At 39.8% G+C, this 17,802-nt stretch overlaps 1 protein-coding gene across 3 annotated transcripts in view; it reads left to right on the top strand.

The window, feature by feature from the left end:
• Window positions 1-17,802, top strand: part of LPP (LIM domain containing preferred translocation partner in lipoma) — a 662,184-nt gene that overhangs the window by 452,151 nt on the left and 192,231 nt on the right. For 2 of the 3 annotated variants that reach the window (XM_029939645.1, XM_029939644.1), the window contains one exon: window positions 5,030-5,068. The exons of the other annotated variant lie outside the window; for it this stretch is intronic. In XM_029939645.1, coding sequence (XP_029795505.1) covers window positions 5,030-5,068 — 39 coding nt within the window. The remainder of the gene's footprint in view (window positions 1-5,029; window positions 5,069-17,802) is intronic. 3 annotated transcript variants of the gene reach the window in all.

Here is a 17,802-nt window from a genome sequence, read left to right as displayed (position 1 = left end):
TCGAGCCCCACATCGGGCTCTCTGCTGTCAGTTCAGAGCTCGCTTTGGATCCCTGTCCTCCCACCTTCCTTCCCCTCCCCTACTCACACCCTCTCTCTCTTTATTAAAAAATAAATAAATATTTTTTTAAAAAGAAAAGAAAAGGTCACAGGACCAGTAAAATACAAAAAATTCAAGCACAGGCTTTCCAATATCACATCACTTGTTCTTTCTTCTACACAATCCCGCTTCTCTTTAACCACCCATTCAATAGCTTTTGAGAAGGAGATTCTGTTACCTCCTTTGAAAATAATACCAGGTCCCTACTTTCTCACAGGGCTTTCCAAATCTAGTCCATGTTGGCCCCTCTCCCTGGGATATTTTGCAAGTTTTCAGGTATTTTATTAATTGCCTGATTATGGGAGGGTTTAGGTTGTCTCGGGCTATCCTATCTGAATTCAGTTACGTTCTCTTCTTTCCCCTCCAGTGTGCTCATCCTCCCTAATGCTGGAGTGATATTTTAGCTTCCCAGACCTGTCAAGGAAGGTATACTCCAAAACAGAGAGAACGAAAACAATTCAATAGTAGTTTTACTTTGATTGCAGTAGGAAACTATATAAAAAAACAAAGAATTTGGTGTGGCTATCAATGTAGCCTCAACCTCAAAACTTTTTGCCCTTAGATTATTTACTGCACTTGGCCTTGCTCAGAATTTTAAATCATTGATCCTAGGCTGGCATAAATTTAGCTTTACTACTACTTTTCTTATATTTTATGTGCTTTTTCCTTTTGCTTTAGTCACTTTGCTACTCATTAATTTAGCTTCGAACAACTTCCCACAACTATGGAATCAATTATGTACTCCAGATTCTGATATCTGTCGATTTTTTGTTTGTTTTTGTACCTCTCCAATCTGTTTTCCCAGTATTCCTTCATTCTCCCCACAAAAATTCAAACAAAGAGCCGGTCCCTATGCACATCAACACATTTCCCCCATTCCTCTGCTTTTAATAAAATTGTCCCTCTGTGAAATTTTTATTTTATTTTAATGTTATTTATTCCTGAGAGAGAGACAGAGACACAGACAGAGCGTGAGCAGGGAGGGGCAGAGAAAAGGGAGACACAGAATCTAAAGCAGGCTCCAGTCTCTGAGCTGTTGGTACAGAGTCTGACACGGAGTTCGAACCCACAAACTGTGGGATCGTAACCTGAGCTGAAGTCGGAAGCTTAGCCGACATAGCCACCCAGGTGCCCCTAGACTTTTTTTTAAATCTAGGTTGGCTATGCTCAAAGATACTACCTCTTTGTTACCTTCACAGATTCCTCCAGACAGAAATAATAATCCTCCCACTGCATAATCCAGTACATTATTGAACTGTGCCTCTCTTCCAGTCCAATGAGAGTATGTCCTGTAAACTGAACAGTGGCATATAGAAATATATAATAGTGCAGCTTCCCTGAGTCCACTCTTAATACCCTAAACTTACTAGACTTCGATCCCCGTGACCTCAGATGTATTAATCAACACAGTGGCAATGATGATGAATGAGCAGCCAGTGTTCTGGTCATTTAATCATAAGGATGAATGCTCCATATTTCTCAAGTTTGTGTTTTGTGGGGGGTTTTGCTTTGTTTTGTTTTTATCAAAGTAATATATACTTGTGGCTTAACAAATCTAATAGGATTAATGGGTGTAAACAAACAAATCCCTTTTCTGCCCACCCCTCTCCACCTCCTCCAGGCCTACTTGGCAGAAGACACTCTGAACTGCTACTCCCTGGCTTCTTTCAACAAAAGGCTTGTTTTCTCTCTGTGGATTCATGAATTATAGATGCACTCTGTGGATTAACAACACAAGATATATATCGATATATATCTATATATAGATATCGATATATATAGATATATATGGATAGGGCATCCATATGTGTGTTTGACTCTTAGAGGCTCCTCCCTTTGGGGGGCATTTGCGCTTCTCCCTCCATTATCAGATCCTTTCTTGCTCTTCATTATTGGCTACTGACCTGGTGTTTGAGGTTGATTATGTTGGCCTGAGCCAAAAGAGTTGCTTGATGTTCCTCTAGGGTCTCATTTCCATACAACACTTATGCTTGAAAATTACAAGAGTGGATTCAGCGAAATGATGATAGAACACCTTGGAAACTTTTCATGTCCTTTCAAGAAGTATAAGGTGCCTTTAGTGACTACAGAGCTGACAGCCTGTCCTATACTCAACTTTGCTAACAAATATTGTCTAGATGTGTAATGAATATTAACAAATAATAGTGCATTTGGATGGGTTATAGATAATCTATCAGGTATCAGGGATTTTTTTCCCTTCAGCATTAGATTGTTTATATTTGATGTATTTCTCTGCCTCCCAGAAACATGATTTTGTATAAAGGTTGCTGGAATAGCATACAGTGGATAGAATGTTACTGAAGCCTGGAGACCCGGATTCAGTTGCTTTTTAGCAAGGCAGTCTTCGCACATTGCATCTTCTTTGAGTGCCTCAGTTTTTGTATCTATAAATGGGATTACTAATCCTTGCACTGGGATCATCATCCTTTAATAATCAAGTGAGCTATAGTATTTGCTTATCCATGGAGCTCACAGATCCAGACAAAAGAATCTAGGTTGACCTTTAATATATTATTTTGCCATTCATCTACCCATTTATTCAGCAAATGTTTCCTCAGCTGTTTTCCAGAGTTCATTTTATACTAAACAATTCTGTCAGGCAAGCAGATGAGTTGGTAGCTTGGGGTAGGCCCCATCAAAGCCCAGAGGCACCCCATCTTGCTCCTCACTGTCCCAAGATTGCTCCAGAACCTCACTCCATCTCACAGTTTGGCAAGGTTCTCACCATCAGACTTCTTGCACAGAACCCATTGCACAGGCAAATATTTCATTCGTTTATTCAGTATTAACTTTACAATATTGGTTCCACTTGTGGATTGAATCATACCCACACACATACCTCACAATAGACACAACACACACAATAACATACAATCTGAGAGCTTAAAAATGCTTTGTGATCTGTTGACCTTTGTCTTCAATCCTTATTGTTCTTAATTGATTTCCCTTCATTCTTTGTCTCCCATTCAAGTGGATTTCACTTTATATACAACAGAAATGAGTATATTCTGAACTACATTGGTTGGGTCTTTTAAGGCATAAGGAAGTGAAAATAGAAGCAGAATGGCACGTGGCATGACTCACATGTTTGTGCATGTGTTTTACATTGTCAACTTTTCCCTTACTTTTGCCTCTGCCCTCAGGATGTGTGAAAATCCCTGGAAGACCACCAAGAGCAGGATTGTCACTCCCTAGCCCAATTTTGTGCAAACAGTGAGTGCAGCAGCATGATTATCTGTCCTCTTTTTGCATATGCAAACAGAAAACCTAAGGTCTTTGGAGCCAATTCTTTACAAAAGCTGCTTCAGTGGCCCCCCAGTTCAGAACCATTCAATTGCATGTACATGCTGTAAAGTGTGTGGAGCATTTGCGTATACATTAGCTCATTCTCATGCTCACAGAACTCCTTTATGGGTAGGTATTCAGTCCCATTTGACAGGACTGAAGACTGATTATTTGGAGGATTGTTAAACAACTAGAACAGAGGAGAACCAGGAGTCTTAAGACCCTCTTTCCTTCACCTGTTAGAAGCCACTTCCCAGGGTACTGGTTTCCAACGATGGGTATGTCTGTGTGTGTGTCTGTGTGTGTTGAATAGACTTTCATTTTCAGAGCAGTTTTAGGCTCATAGCAAAATGGAGCAGAAAGTTTTTTAGAGTGTTTCCGCATACCCCCTACCTAAACACACACACACACACACACACACACACACACACACACACACACCTCCTACTATCAACATCTCGGCACCAGAGATGCTTGTTACAGCTAATGAGCCTACACTGACTCATCATAGTCCCCCGAGTCCACAGTTTGCATTAGGGCTCACTCCTGGGGTTGTGCTTTCTCTGCATTTGGACCAAATGTGGAATGGCATGTATCCATTATTATAGGATCATACAGAATACTTTTACTGCTAGAAATCCTCTGTACTTCACCTGCTCATCCCTTCTTTCCCCCAACCGCTGGCAACCACTTTTGTTTTTACTATCTCTCTGGTTTTGCCTTTTCCAGACTGTCATATAATAGGAATTGTACGCTATGTAGCCATTCCAGATTGGCTTCTTTACACTTTGTAATAAGCAGTTAAATTTCCGGCATGTCTTCTTATGGCTTGATAGCTCATTTCTCTTGAGCGCTAAAAAATATTCCATTGTCTGGATGTACCACAGTTAATGTATCCACTCACTTATTCAAGGGCATCTTGTTTGGGTCCAGGTTTTGGCAATTATAAATAAAAGCTGCTATAAACACCTTTGTGCTGGGTTTTGTGTGGACAGATGTTTTCAGCTAATGTGGATAAATACCAAGGAGTGTGATCATTAGATCTTACGGTAAGAGTTTGTTTTGTAGTGAACTCGCAGACTCTTTAGGTGTGGTTGTTCCATTTTGTATGTTTTCACAGCAGTAAACAAGAGTTCCCATTGCTCTACATTCTGGAGAGTATTTAGTGTCTGTGTTTTGAATTTTGACCATTCTGATAGATGTATATCTATCATGTAGTATATCTCGTTGTTACTTTAATTTGCAATTCCCTAATAACGTTAAGTATTTAGCATCTCTCCATACACTGGTTTGCCACCTGTATACCTCACCAAAGGGTGTTCCACTTTTTAAAGTCTTTTCCACATTTTAAAATCAGGTCGTCCATTTCTTATTGTTGAGTTTTAGGAGTTCTTTATATGGTTTGGATAACAGTCCTTAATCAGATGTCTTTTGCAAATATGTTCTCCCCATCTGCAGCTCGTCTTCTCTGATTGACAAAGATGTGTTCTCTACCGGCCGTATTTGCTACCGCAAACACTCCCGGTCTATGGCATATCTTGCAATAGGTTTAAAAGATTAACTTGAGAACAGCTGTATTTTCTTAGAGACCTCAATATTCCTTTTTCTTTTCTTATTGTAATAGAAAGCAGCCTTGGGGGGATACAAGAATATTCTGATGCAAGTGAGTACTTGATCTTTTTTTGTTTTAGCTGGTAAGTAAAATTTTGGACTATTCTTGCAATGTACTTGTACATACGTGCTGACATTTCAACACCTGCTATTAGTGTAACTAGAAAGAGGAGAGAAAGGAAAAAGGAAGAATCATTGGCTCAGTCCTCTACTTGTGTGAAACAATAACAGTATTTAAATAGTTTCTCTCAGATATGTGGACACGGTACTTGTTTATTTCTTTCTGAACTGTGAGCTCTCAGAGAGGAAAGGATTTATCTTATGGAATCTAAGAGTGCCCAGCAGGGAATAGGCATTTAAACAATGCTTCTTGAGTTAAACTGGCTAGCCTTACTTATTCTGAGGTGATATGGCGTCACTGGGCTTTTTCTCACCACCTCTATCTCAATGGGCTCAATTGGCACAAAACCCTAGAAGGATTTGAGGGAGCCAGATGGATGGTGGGTACTATGCATTCCCTGAGTTTTAGTTCTTTCATTGCATGTACTTGGAAATTCTTCCTGCTGGCGAGGTTATGTAAGTGATCGAGGATGGATGGATCAATTAATACTTGTTTCATTCATGTTTGTTTTTATTGTTCCAAAAAGCATAATAGAAAAACGCAGCTTAATGAGATAACACAGAGAGAAGAAATACTTTGAAAATTGCACTCCCTATTTAAAGGTTAATATTATTGTAGTTGTTAATAATCTCAAACATCTTATTAAAAAACCCAGGGCTTAATTACATAAAGAGCTTCTCATTGCCTGTCCCCTACCCTCTTTCCTTTTCTACCCCCCACAATGCAGGCACAAAACTCAAAGCTATTTAAGGATGTGTGAATCAGCATATTGCCTATATCTGATTTACTTTTTTCACAATGCATACATTCCCGAATTTCTGAAAGGCATGTGACTTTCAAGAACTCTTTAAATATGTAAATAATATTATAAAGCCCCTGCTGAATTCCAGACACACTATTATTCTAAATGGCTGAGTGATGCAAAGAAAGGCTCATGTTCCCTGCTGAATTACCCATTTCACATGTTCCATTAATAAACATCAGTTAGCTTGCAAGAATCATGTGTTATCTGAACTTAATGAACTTCTGAACTGAACGGAATGCCTCTAACTGACAAGGTGTCATCAAACAAAGTAGAAGACAGTACAAGTCCCTTGAAGAAGCAAGGAGAAAGGAGATTCAAGAAAGAAGAAGAAAAAAACCCTGACAGACTGTGGGATGTAGGGATGCAGATCACTGGAAGGCATTTCTGTGGGAACATGAAGCTGAGCATTCATCTGCATGTGTGTGGATTGCCCCTGCTTGTGTAGGGGACAGGCGTCTTACATCCGAGTGATTAAAGGACCCTCGTGTCTCTGACCATTAAGCTTTATATTTTTTTAATCACAGTATACAAACTCAAAAGGAGTGAGGGCGCCTCACATAAAAGATAATCCACAGTAAAGATTTCCAGCTGTTAGGTAAATGAAATGTTTCCATAGGAGGCTCTAATTTTTATTTTATTATTATTATTTTTTTGCCTTCTAAATCTTTTTGCACCTAGTAAATTAAAGGCAAACTCAAGCAAGATTTTGTTGTTTTGTCTACTCTCTTTTGTCTTACTAAGTATCTATCAAGCATGTCCCTGCCTAAAACTGAGGCAGGTAGGGTGGCTGGCACATGTGCCCATGACAAATATTACCCATAGATTCAGAACACAACGCTAGGATGCTGTTTTCTGATGCAGTAAGAAAAGCTATCATGGGTGGAAAAGAGCAAAATATTGCCGTTCATGGCTTCTGGGTATTTTCTTTCCAAAACTGTAAGTTGGGCAGATGATTTCGTAAGGTACTGTCGCGGAACTGACTGCAGAAGTTATGCCGTTGCACGGTGCCTGCCATGCGCACCGACTCCGTCACAGGCCACGGGTTGTCACGTGCCGTGCTCAGATGGAGTAGCAGGGAGGGAAGATCAGGAACAGTTTGTTCTCAGGTGCCAGCTTGCCTGTGAGCCTTTTCAGATCCTACAGCTAAAAGTGAATGTACCCCCTCTAAATTCCTATGGGCCTTGGTCATACATCTTTAATGGAAGTTCTCATCTTCTGCTTCATATTAAACTTATTTGTATGCCTTAGCACCCTTCTTAGATGTAAAGCTCTGTGAAAATGAATTTTTACTGACTCATGTTGGTATGCTGCTCAGTACATAAGACCCGGAAGGTGTCCCATAACCTTGTTGGAATGAATGAACAAACAGCTTCACACAAGGTGTTTCAAGTTGACCTATTTCTGACTATCAAAAGACTTCTGCTTTTACTAAAACTACTGACGTTTAAGTTCTGTGTGTTCCAACGCTTTCATATACTCAGTGGCATGGTCAAAACAATGTTTTAAAATTTTACTTAGACTTACCATCGAGTAAATAAGAAAGAAAGCAAGGAGAGAAAATGTGTGTATATGTGTGTGAGAGATCCCACTAAGCCATCGGTTCAGTCCTCTAGTTATGTAAAACACCAAAAACATAATTTTGAGACTGTCCATATCTTCTGTTTTATGTTCTGTGTTAGTGATCTTTTTGATCAAAGATTGATTTTTCATGTGAAGGGTATACATGGGTTTTCAAGAGAAACAGAACCAATGGAATGTGTGTATACATATATGCACACGTGTGTGTGTATACATATATGTAGTATGTGTGTGTGTGTATATATATATATATACATATATATATATCCAGATTTATTATAGGAATTAGCTCAAGCAGTTTTAGAGGCTGAGAAGTCCCACAATCTGCTATCTGTAAGCCGAGACCCAGGATAGTGAGCTGGTAGTGTAATTCAGTCAGATTCCAAAGGCTTGAGATGCCGGGAAGAGGGTGGGAGTGGGGGTGGTTGGTGGGGAGGGCACCATAGTTGTGAATCCAGGTCTGAAGGCCTGATAACCAGAAGCACTGGTGCCAAAGGGCAAAAGATAGAAGTTCCAGCTCCTGCAGAGAGCAGATTCATCCTTCCTCCACATTTTTTTCCATTCAATCCCTCAATGGATTGGATGATGCCCACCCACACTGGTGAAAGCAGATCTTCCTTGCTCAGTCTACTTATTGAAATGCTAATGTCCTCCAGAGACACCTTCACAGACACACTCAGAAGTGATATTTTATCAGTCATCTGGGCTTCCCTTAGCCCAGTCAAGTTGGCACATAGAATTAGATGTCCCAGTAGCTATAGAAGTATTCCCAGGGATTAGGATTATGGAAAACTGGAGAGTAAATTCAGGTATACTGTGCTGTTTACCAACTTGAGCTATTCACAATTAGAGCAAGACACTTTCTCATCTTTTGGCTGTGTCCAGTGCATGGCAGGACATTACCATTGTCCAGTGTCTACCCACTAGATTCCAGGAGCACCTTGCCACACACACACCCATTGTTATGACCAAAAACAGGCCCCTGTGCATGAAATCCCCACCTTCGCATCTTTTGCGAGCCACTGTCTAGATTGGCAGTACACTAAGCCTGTGTATGATCACAGTTGCCTGAGGACTGTGTGCTGTTTTTCAAGTTCAGTGCTGCTATATATCCCATTTGACCTATAGAACTATTATTTCAGTGAAATCGAATATACCTAACATTGTGCTAAAAAAAGTATGTGCTCCTTTTCTGTGCTAGGAATGGTTAATTTCTAGAAAATGTAAAATTTGCAGATAATCTAAAGGGTAGTATTTTAGGACACAGGAAAGAAGGGTTCTGGCAAAACACTTTATTCTATCATAGTTTCTACAATTCATGTTTGAGTAGTTAGTGTCTTATTAGAAAATTGTAATTTCCTCTCCAAACATAGCTAACATATTATTTTGTTTCTAAATACAATTTTAAAAATACATGTCTTAAGGCCAACTTGTCTTTTCCTTTGTAACATAGGTCGGTTTTGTTGGAGAAATAAATGGGGAACTACAAATGTTGCATTTAGTACATAATTTTATCTTAACCTCTGCCTTATGTGGCAGGATCTGACCCATCCTTTAATTCTACAATTAATGTCTTAGCAGAAATGCAGTCATTTATATTTACCCCTCTATGACTTAATCATTTGTATTCATCTATCCAGTCATTCAATCCCAGAACGTCAACTTCGCCAGACACTATCAAGCGCGGGCCAGTCATTCATAAGTGGGTGGTGAACAATGCCCTGACTCCAGAAGCTTATAAATGAAGCATTATAGTGTTAGTAACATTTCTGTAGTGTTAATAAATATGTCCGTAGTGTTTTATAACTGACAAAGCAGAATCACATATTTCTGTGTGTATCCAGGAGACCTGAGAACACGTTTTTACCATTTATTCACTTGTGTCTTGACCGCTTTTTGATCCAGTGAGTCTCTGAAGTGTTTCATGATCAACCTATTCTTAAAGGTGTGGAACTTGAAAGGTCAGAAGGATTCACAGTCTTGTCTGTCATCAGATGAGTAGACCTATATACCTTTCAACTTATACAACTCATCAGAGCAATATGGCATTTGCAGAAAGAATAGGGAGCTGTAAGTCAGGGTGGGATCCCATTTCAGGCACTCTCTGGATATGCAAACTTAGGTAAGGTGCTTAATTCTGAATACAGCTTTTTCTGATTGGGGAAGGAGATCTCTTTAGAACAATGATTTTTCAGAGGGGAAGAGGGATATGTTTGAATAGGCCTAGGATTTATGCTACAGTCCTTGAATAAATGTATTTGTGAGTGCCTGCTCTGTACTAGTCACTCTTTGAGGCACGGGAGACAAAGCACTGAACATCAAATCTGCCTGCCTCCTGGGTGCTTACATTCTGACTGCATTACGTTACAGGCCCAGCTTTTCAAAGGAAAATATACCTAGTACTTTGCTAAAATTCTAAATCTTCACTCTCCTCTCTTCCAACCCACCCACGTGATTTGAGACGTCTTTAAAGGAAGCCACTGTTTATCAAGGTTGCCCGTTGTATCCCTCAGGTATGCCTGCCCTGTAAAAGTATTGATAAAAGTTATCCCCTCAAGGTTTACTTAAGATTTTGCTTCATGTACGTTATTTGTGAATGAACTAAATGAAAATTTTGTTCTGATTACAGAAGATTGTTACAAAATCCACAAAAATCTCTTGAAATTGATATTGAAGGTCAGCAATGCTGTTGCCTTCATTTTATCATAAAGGGAATGAGGCCAAGGCACAAGAGGGAAGGGTGTGAACTTTAAATGTTTTAGTAGGTGCTTTATTTGCTATGGACACCTCCCACCCCAATAACCCCACACAGTAGGTAGCAGTAAACACATCTTCCGTATATGGAAACTGAGGCTCAGAGATGCTGTGGAGCCAGTCAGTAGGCGAGCCGAAGTTAAATCTTAGGGCTCGAACCACCATCCGGGGAAGGCTTCATGTGTTTTCTCTTGGGACACACACCATCTGTGACCTGTTGACAGAGACTGAGTCAGTCCACTGTGTTAAGCAGGGAAGTTTTCATAGCTGTTTTCCTCTCCGCGTTTTTAATGTCAATTTAAAACACATACGGGAATCTGAAAAGAGTTTCTGAGAAATTTGTGCAGCTCCTATTTCAAAGAAAAGATAGACTTCTCTCGATAAAGCCTTGATGGTGGCAAATTTAGACAAGAATGGAAAGCAAAACAGCCTACTCAAGGTTAGACAGTGACTCGAGTCATTCCATGTACTTAAAACAATATTTAGGATGACCCTATGTAAACTCACATTATCACTTAAAAGCCAGTATAAAAATACTACCCATCTGCTGTGCTAGTGCTGCTGCTGCTTGCCACATTCCTCTGACAAGCTGTTACCTCAGTATAGAGAGAGAGTATACATTTTGGAATCCGGAGTTTGAGTTTGGAAAAAAAAAATGGTATCTGGTACATATGGACTAGATTCTGTTCTTCCAAATGTAGATTTGTAACCTCATTTATTCTTAAAGATGATGTGTTAAATTAGGTTTTTTTTTTTTTTTGCTATTTCCTCTTTTTTTTTTTTGACTCTGAAGATGGAAATGGAAACTCTTATAATTTTATGCCTGTGACATGAACAATGTACAATGGGAAGTCATTTGGTTCACACCCGCCATGTGATGTGCAGAGTGGGTGTTGGGAGGTGTTTATAGCAAACACCACGTCTAAGTTCTGAGCCACCCTCCCTGGCCTGACTGTTCTGAGAACGGTGTAACTACTCAGGTATTAAAGACGTGCTAGATGACTGAGGAAGTGCAGTGTGTGATCACTTCCCAACAAGTAATTGTCAGTGCTGAATGACTCTTAATTCCAGAATTACCAGTAGCATTGGAACAGCCAAGATGAAATCGGCTTCCTTAAATGGATATATGAGCATGAGAGACAAGACTGGAAGTTAGATCCTTGGGGCTCCTATTTCTCTCTTTCTGAAACATGGATCTGTGTATAAAGCCTTTAGCTAGAATCACAGTCTGGCCCAGAAGTGCAAGATTGCCTACTGATTTGCTGTTTTTCCAGGAGACAATCGCTTCCACTTTTTGTGCCAATTCCCAAGAAATATCCTAAAGTAAAAAATAATAGAAGCAACCATGTGATCTTCCTTGATATTTATTGTTAATACTTCCTCCAGGATGTTTCTGGAAGTTCTTTTTGATGAATATAACTTGCTACATTGCTCAAAACATTCTGGCATTTCATTCATTCCTTCACTCTCCAAATACTTATTGATTGATCGTTTGTGTAAGACCTTGGGCTAGGAGCTCTACCAAATAGGAACAGGAGTCCAGCAGAATGTGAAAGTGGTATAGGGGCTAGCAGAGAAAGAGTATGTGAAGGTGTAATTTTAGGGAATCTGAGAAGGGAAGTGTAGGGAGCCTTTTGATAATGGACAGTAGCAATGAGATGATGATAAGAAGAGGCCATTTCAAATTCCAGGTCAGCCCTGAGGTGACAGTAGAGTCTTACCTGCTCACAGCCTGCAGCATATGAAGTCAGATTATTGAAGTTAAAAGACCTACCCTAAATCCTTCAGTCAAAGCTTCTTGTTTACAGATGAGAGAAGCAAGCGTCGGCACAAGGAAGAGATTTGCCAAAGGTCACCTAGATGTTTAATATTATTTAATACAAAACCCAGAATGAGAACCTAGGTTTGTCATCATTCAAAACAGAGTCTTTCCACTCTTTTAGTTTTGTATTTGTGTCCACAGTTACCCAAGGCTACTTCAGGCCAGCCGGTTGGGGTTTGAACCAATTCCAAATGAGGCCATTCTTGAGACAGGAATCTCCTGTTGAACTAAACTCCTGTCCATGTTGGCACACACATTACTTCCTCTCCCTCTTTATAATTTTGCTGTTGGATTTAACCCATGTGGTTGGTGCTAAGGTTTTGACTACAAACATATTTGAAGATTATACTTATTTTTGGATGTAGCCTCCAAAGTGGATAGGGTTGGGTACAGGAAAAAAGATGAAATCAAGAGATTCTGAACTGTCACATTTTATGGCCACAGGATTTTCATTTTGCCCAGTACCATTATTAATGCTACCCCATTGCCATCCCAAACCTTCCATGATTGTCCTTCATTACCTTTCTGGCCCGCGGCTCCCACTGTTGCCAGTTGTCAGTTACATGTTTCTAACCTAATTGACAAATTTCAGCAACCCTGCCCCAACCCTGACATATTCCACATAAGTTGCCTTTCTCCACCTATTTGTTCATGTAATTTACCTCCTCCTGGGTTGCTCTTTCTACCTTTTAAAATCTGTACAAGTTTTAAGTCACAGATCAAGGGCCTCCCAGCTTATAATGGCTCTACCTCTTTTATGGCATTTGTGAAAGTCTGCCTTGGATTATACTTATTATACTGACACTAGATATTGAAAGCTTAAAAAGAGAAATCGCTTGTATTCACAGTGACTGTCCCTCTAGGACATAGCATTGCCTCTTTCACTTAATAAATATATGAAGAATAAATTATTTTCACATAATATCCCTTATCCTTAAAAAATTCACTTGACTCCCTTTGCAATCAAGTTAAAAACTATGAGAGTTGACATCTAGATGTGTTGGCAGACCTGTCAGCATTCCTTCAGTTTATCACATTTCAATATTTACTTTATTAAAACTGAAAAAAAAAGCCACCCACAATTTTCTCTACAGAAAGCACAAATCCAACTGATCAATGGCTTCCCCTCACAACAGCAGTACGAAGCAGTATCTTCATGTGATAAAAGGAGACAATTTTCTGTTAATATTAGTAGTTGTCCCATTGCTCCCTCCCCCCGTAAATTTCTGAATTGTAAGAAACTGGCCTAGATCCACTCTTCAAACTTCGGTAACAATGGAGTGATAAAGGTCAGGGAAATCTGATCAACATTAAATCTTGCAGCTTCTTCATTAGAACGGTCCGATTAACCCATGAAAGTAAATTAATGTGTTCCAAAAATATGAATTTTATGCCACTTGAAATGAAAATTGGTCAAGAGGGTCATTGAGGCTCCATGTATCCTAAGGGGGTGGAAGAATGAGGATTTGGGATTAATGTCATTGTTAATTAATAAGTCGAGTGTTCCTAGCCTTCTCCTTCTGGGTGATAACTAGCATTATAGATCTCAGGGGCTAATCCGATTCCAACCTCTTTGAGAGATGATGCTCTTGATCTCCCAGCCTCTTAGAATTGTTGTCATCTTTGGTCTATTCATAGGCAACCTTGAATTCCCACTCTGGACTTTTTTAAGCAAAGTACCATAGAGCCTCACAAATAGTTGTCATTCGGTGTAGTCTGAATGAATGAATGTCCTCAAAGTACTGGAGTTTGATTTAGTTCGTTGGCTGAATGGCACAGGTGCTGCTGCATCCCCACCATTCATGTGCCTTCGTCCGTTTCTCAAAGACCTGCTCCAGAACTTATTGAGCTTCTACCACATGGTAGGCATTATCCTAGTTGCCAAGGTGTTCACCCTGGCAGTGAACAGAATAAATCCTCTTCTCATGTAGCTTAAATTTCAGAAGATAAAGGAGAACAATTAATAATAATAGTAGGGGGCGCCTGAGTGGCCCAGTTGGTTAAGCATCCGACTCTTGGTTTCGGCTCAGGTCATGATCTCACAGTTCCTGAGATTGAGCACAGAGACTGCTTGTGATCTTCTCTCTCTCTCTCTCTCTCTCTCTCTCTCTCAAAATACATATGTATATACATACATATACACTTAAAAAATAATAAGATTAGTAAGAGTGGGTTCAATGCTAATAAATAGTAGGAAGGAAAATAAAGAATATGAAGAATTGAGTGTGCATACAATGGGGTAAACTATGGAAGTGCTGTTTGGATTAGATGTCATCTGAACTAAGATTTGAATAAAGTATTGGTTGTGGGAGGGATCTGGGGAAGAGTGTGCCAGGAAGAGGGAACTGAAATGCAAGGATCTGAAGCATAAGCATGTTCGAAATATGCAGGGACCAGAAAGGCCAGGTGGATGGGAACGGCAGGAGATGAGATTAGAGATGCAGCCCAGAATCGGGTGCTGTTGGGTTTTATAAGGCAGGCTAAGAACGTGGATTTTATTGCTGAGTGAACTGAGAAGACATAGGATAGTTCTGAGTTGAGGCGTGACATCACCTGACTGACTTTTTAGGGGGATGATTGGCAGATCTGTGGAGCATAGACTATAGGGGTAAAGGCCAGAAATAGGAGAACAGTTAAGAGGCTATTAAAGTACTTCAGGGGAGACCTGATTGTGCCTTAGGCCAAGGTGGTAAACTGAAAGTTGACAGGATTTGCCAATGGGTGGGATATAGAGTGGGAGAGGCAGGTATCAAAGATGTCATCGTTTTCCACGTGCAACAGGCTGTCATCTTATTCGGAGTATTTTCAAAGATGTTGAAGATGACGAACCATTTTGCATCTACTATTATCAATACTGAGTTTCAGAAAAAACCTGGGGTAAAATATGGCTCTGGCACACAGATGCCCTATGGTAAAGCTCATGCAGTAGTCTTTTCCCTGTGCCATGGATTTCCACATGGACTAGTCTCGCTTGTATCGTGATTCCCCACACTATGTATATATATCTATATATCTATATATATCTCTTTTTGTGTGTATATATATGTTTCTATATATCTCCATCAATATCTATATATAACATGTCTTTTGCATGTAGAGATACAATAAATATCTCATGAAGGATTGAATTAACTTCAATACCCATGCATCATCTATTTTTCAAGAGTTGCCTGATAATCTGCCCATACCAAATATGATTTTCCTTCTGAAGTGAAGATAGCCTAATTAACACTTGTATTAAGCATGTGAGTGCACATGTGTGAGGGCGTGCGCGTGCCTGTGTGTGTGTGTGTGTGTGTGTGTGTGTTGTAGACATGTATTTAAATAAAGACAATGACTTCTTGAAAAATGATCAAAAGACAGTTACATATGTTGTTTTTTTGGAGAAACTTCCACTAAGTCTCCTGTTCTTTATTTGCATTTGAATGTAACTGGCGGTCGGGTGCTGGCCCATTCTCTCCCTGAAGAGTCTGATTTAGACAAATTACTGTGATAGGCCCCTGCATTCAGTGGAAGTACAGAGCCCTTCAGTCCCAGAATGGCTGTAATACTGAAGGTAGCATTTGAATGTAACATCGACTAATTATTTAACCGTAAGTGACAGCTCTGAACATTGTGCTCTTTTTGCATCATTTACTGCATTTGTGGAATATCTAATTATGAAAAAAAAATAAGTATTCTTCAGTGGCCCTAGCAACACTGCCACAGAAGAGTGAGAACACATTCTGTGCAAAACAGTGTTTAAATAGAAGTGCTTGAAAATCCTCCATTAATCTTCATTTCTGCATTTTGAATGCTCCCCTTCTCGCACTTTGGGTATCAAGGGACTGACTGAGTCTGAACTGACTGTACAAGAATTTAAGTAAGAATTGGGAGGAGCAGAAATGAGGAAGCTATTTGCATTCCTGGAAGGCAGAACTCAGGTTTATTATAATCTTTCAGGGTTCTAATAAAAGAGAATCTGTTTTCCAAACACTGTTTATAGTGAGCTTTTTGTCTTTAATTGTTAAGTTAAACAATTTATTTTAACTATGTTATGTTTTTGAATCATCCATCGCAGAAATACATGAAAGGAAAAAATAGAAGGGAATCCATATTGCAGAGGGCTCCCCCGTGGAGTTTGGTACAGTGTCTTCTAGGCTCCTATTTTGTTTTACTCTATGCGACTGTTTTGATTAATTGTTGTTTTGTTGCTCTATTTGTTGCTCTTGTTTGAAGATAGTTAAGAGATACCAGTAAAAATGCTATTAGCCTTTTGCCTCCTCCTCATATTTAGTGTATGTGCCTGCGTGGGGTGAAGAGTGATTTTTCAGGCACCATTTTGTTTCTATCTGCTGTTGCCAACTGGCTCCCTCACCCCTGAGCCGCAAGCAGGTGCAGAGCAGTCACCGGTGTCCCCCCATGCCCTTGAAGGTTTTGCACCTTCGCTGCTCTTGGATTACCTGTTCCTACCACAGAAAAGTTTATTCATTATCTTCTCTGCTTTGACAGTATCCTTCAGGCTTGCTCCCTGAGCTGCTGCTAAATGGATAGCGTGTTCTCTATTTTAATGGCTGGGCCGTGGACAGAGAGGAACCAGAGGGAACAGAGCCCATACAATATGTGAATCATTGTACACTTCAGTCACTAAAACTTCTTCCCTCTGACTTCTAAATTCTATAGCCAAGGGTAAAGCTAAGTTCATCTTTTATTTTGTCTTTTGTTTTGTTTTGTTTTGTTTCGTTTCGTTAACATTCAACACTCATTTACGGAGAATCCCCAAGCTGTCCTAAGTCCCATCCAGGGTACTAATATTGGATCCAACACGATCTGTCTGTTCTAATAAAGAAAATAAAATAACATATAAATAATATCCCTACAGGTGGTGATTATGCCTAGGGAGGTACCAATAAAACAACCTGTGGAGGAAGTTCAATGAGAGAAAGCCTATTTCTAGCTAGAAGTTCATTTTGAGCTTCCTAATTTATGATAATGCCCTCTGATTTTTACTCTGAGGGCTTCTGTGAGCTTGGTCAGTTTATATCACCTCTTGAATGACTGAGGGCCCTACTTGTGAAAACAAACAAAGGAACTAATTAAAAACAACTATGGGATAGTGTCAAAGGAAGAGGAAAAGGAAGATGTGTTCTCTCATGTCAATATTTGTGTCAGTTATCAAAGATGTATAAAGTAGTTTAATATGCAGCCTCTGTAGTAAATGGATGTAGCACTTTCTCTATGACACTTTCTCATTTTAAATTCACATCAACCAGGGGCACCTGGGTTGCTCAGTTGGTTAAGGATCTGACTCTTGGTTTCCACTCAGTTCATGATCTCATGATTTATGTGTTTGAGCCCTGAATGGTGCTCTGCATTGACAGCATGGAGCCTGCTTGGGATTCTCTCTTTCCCTCTCTCTCTCTCTCTCTCTCTCTCTCTCTCTCTCTCTCTCTCACACACACACACACACACACTCTCTCTCTCTCACTCTCTCACTCTCTCTGTCCCTCTCCCACCCATGTGCATGCACACTCACATTCTCTATCTCAAAATAAATGAACATTTTTTAAAAATAATAAATAAATTAGCATCAATCCTATTGATAATGATTAGACTCATGTTTTCTATCTCCCTGAGGCTTTTAAAACATTATGCGGGGGGGGGGGATCATTTAGCAGGATTTACAGCTAAGGGTCAGTTTAACTCATTGATCCCCATGATTCTACC

Source organism: Suricata suricatta, chromosome 5 (assembly GCF_006229205.1).
Source record: "Suricata suricatta isolate VVHF042 chromosome 5, meerkat_22Aug2017_6uvM2_HiC, whole genome shotgun sequence".
Lineage (NCBI taxonomy): Eukaryota > Metazoa > Chordata > Mammalia > Carnivora > Herpestidae > Suricata > Suricata suricatta.
Note: the sequence above shows the minus strand (reverse complement) of the source record. Positions and strands in the feature narration are given on the sequence as shown.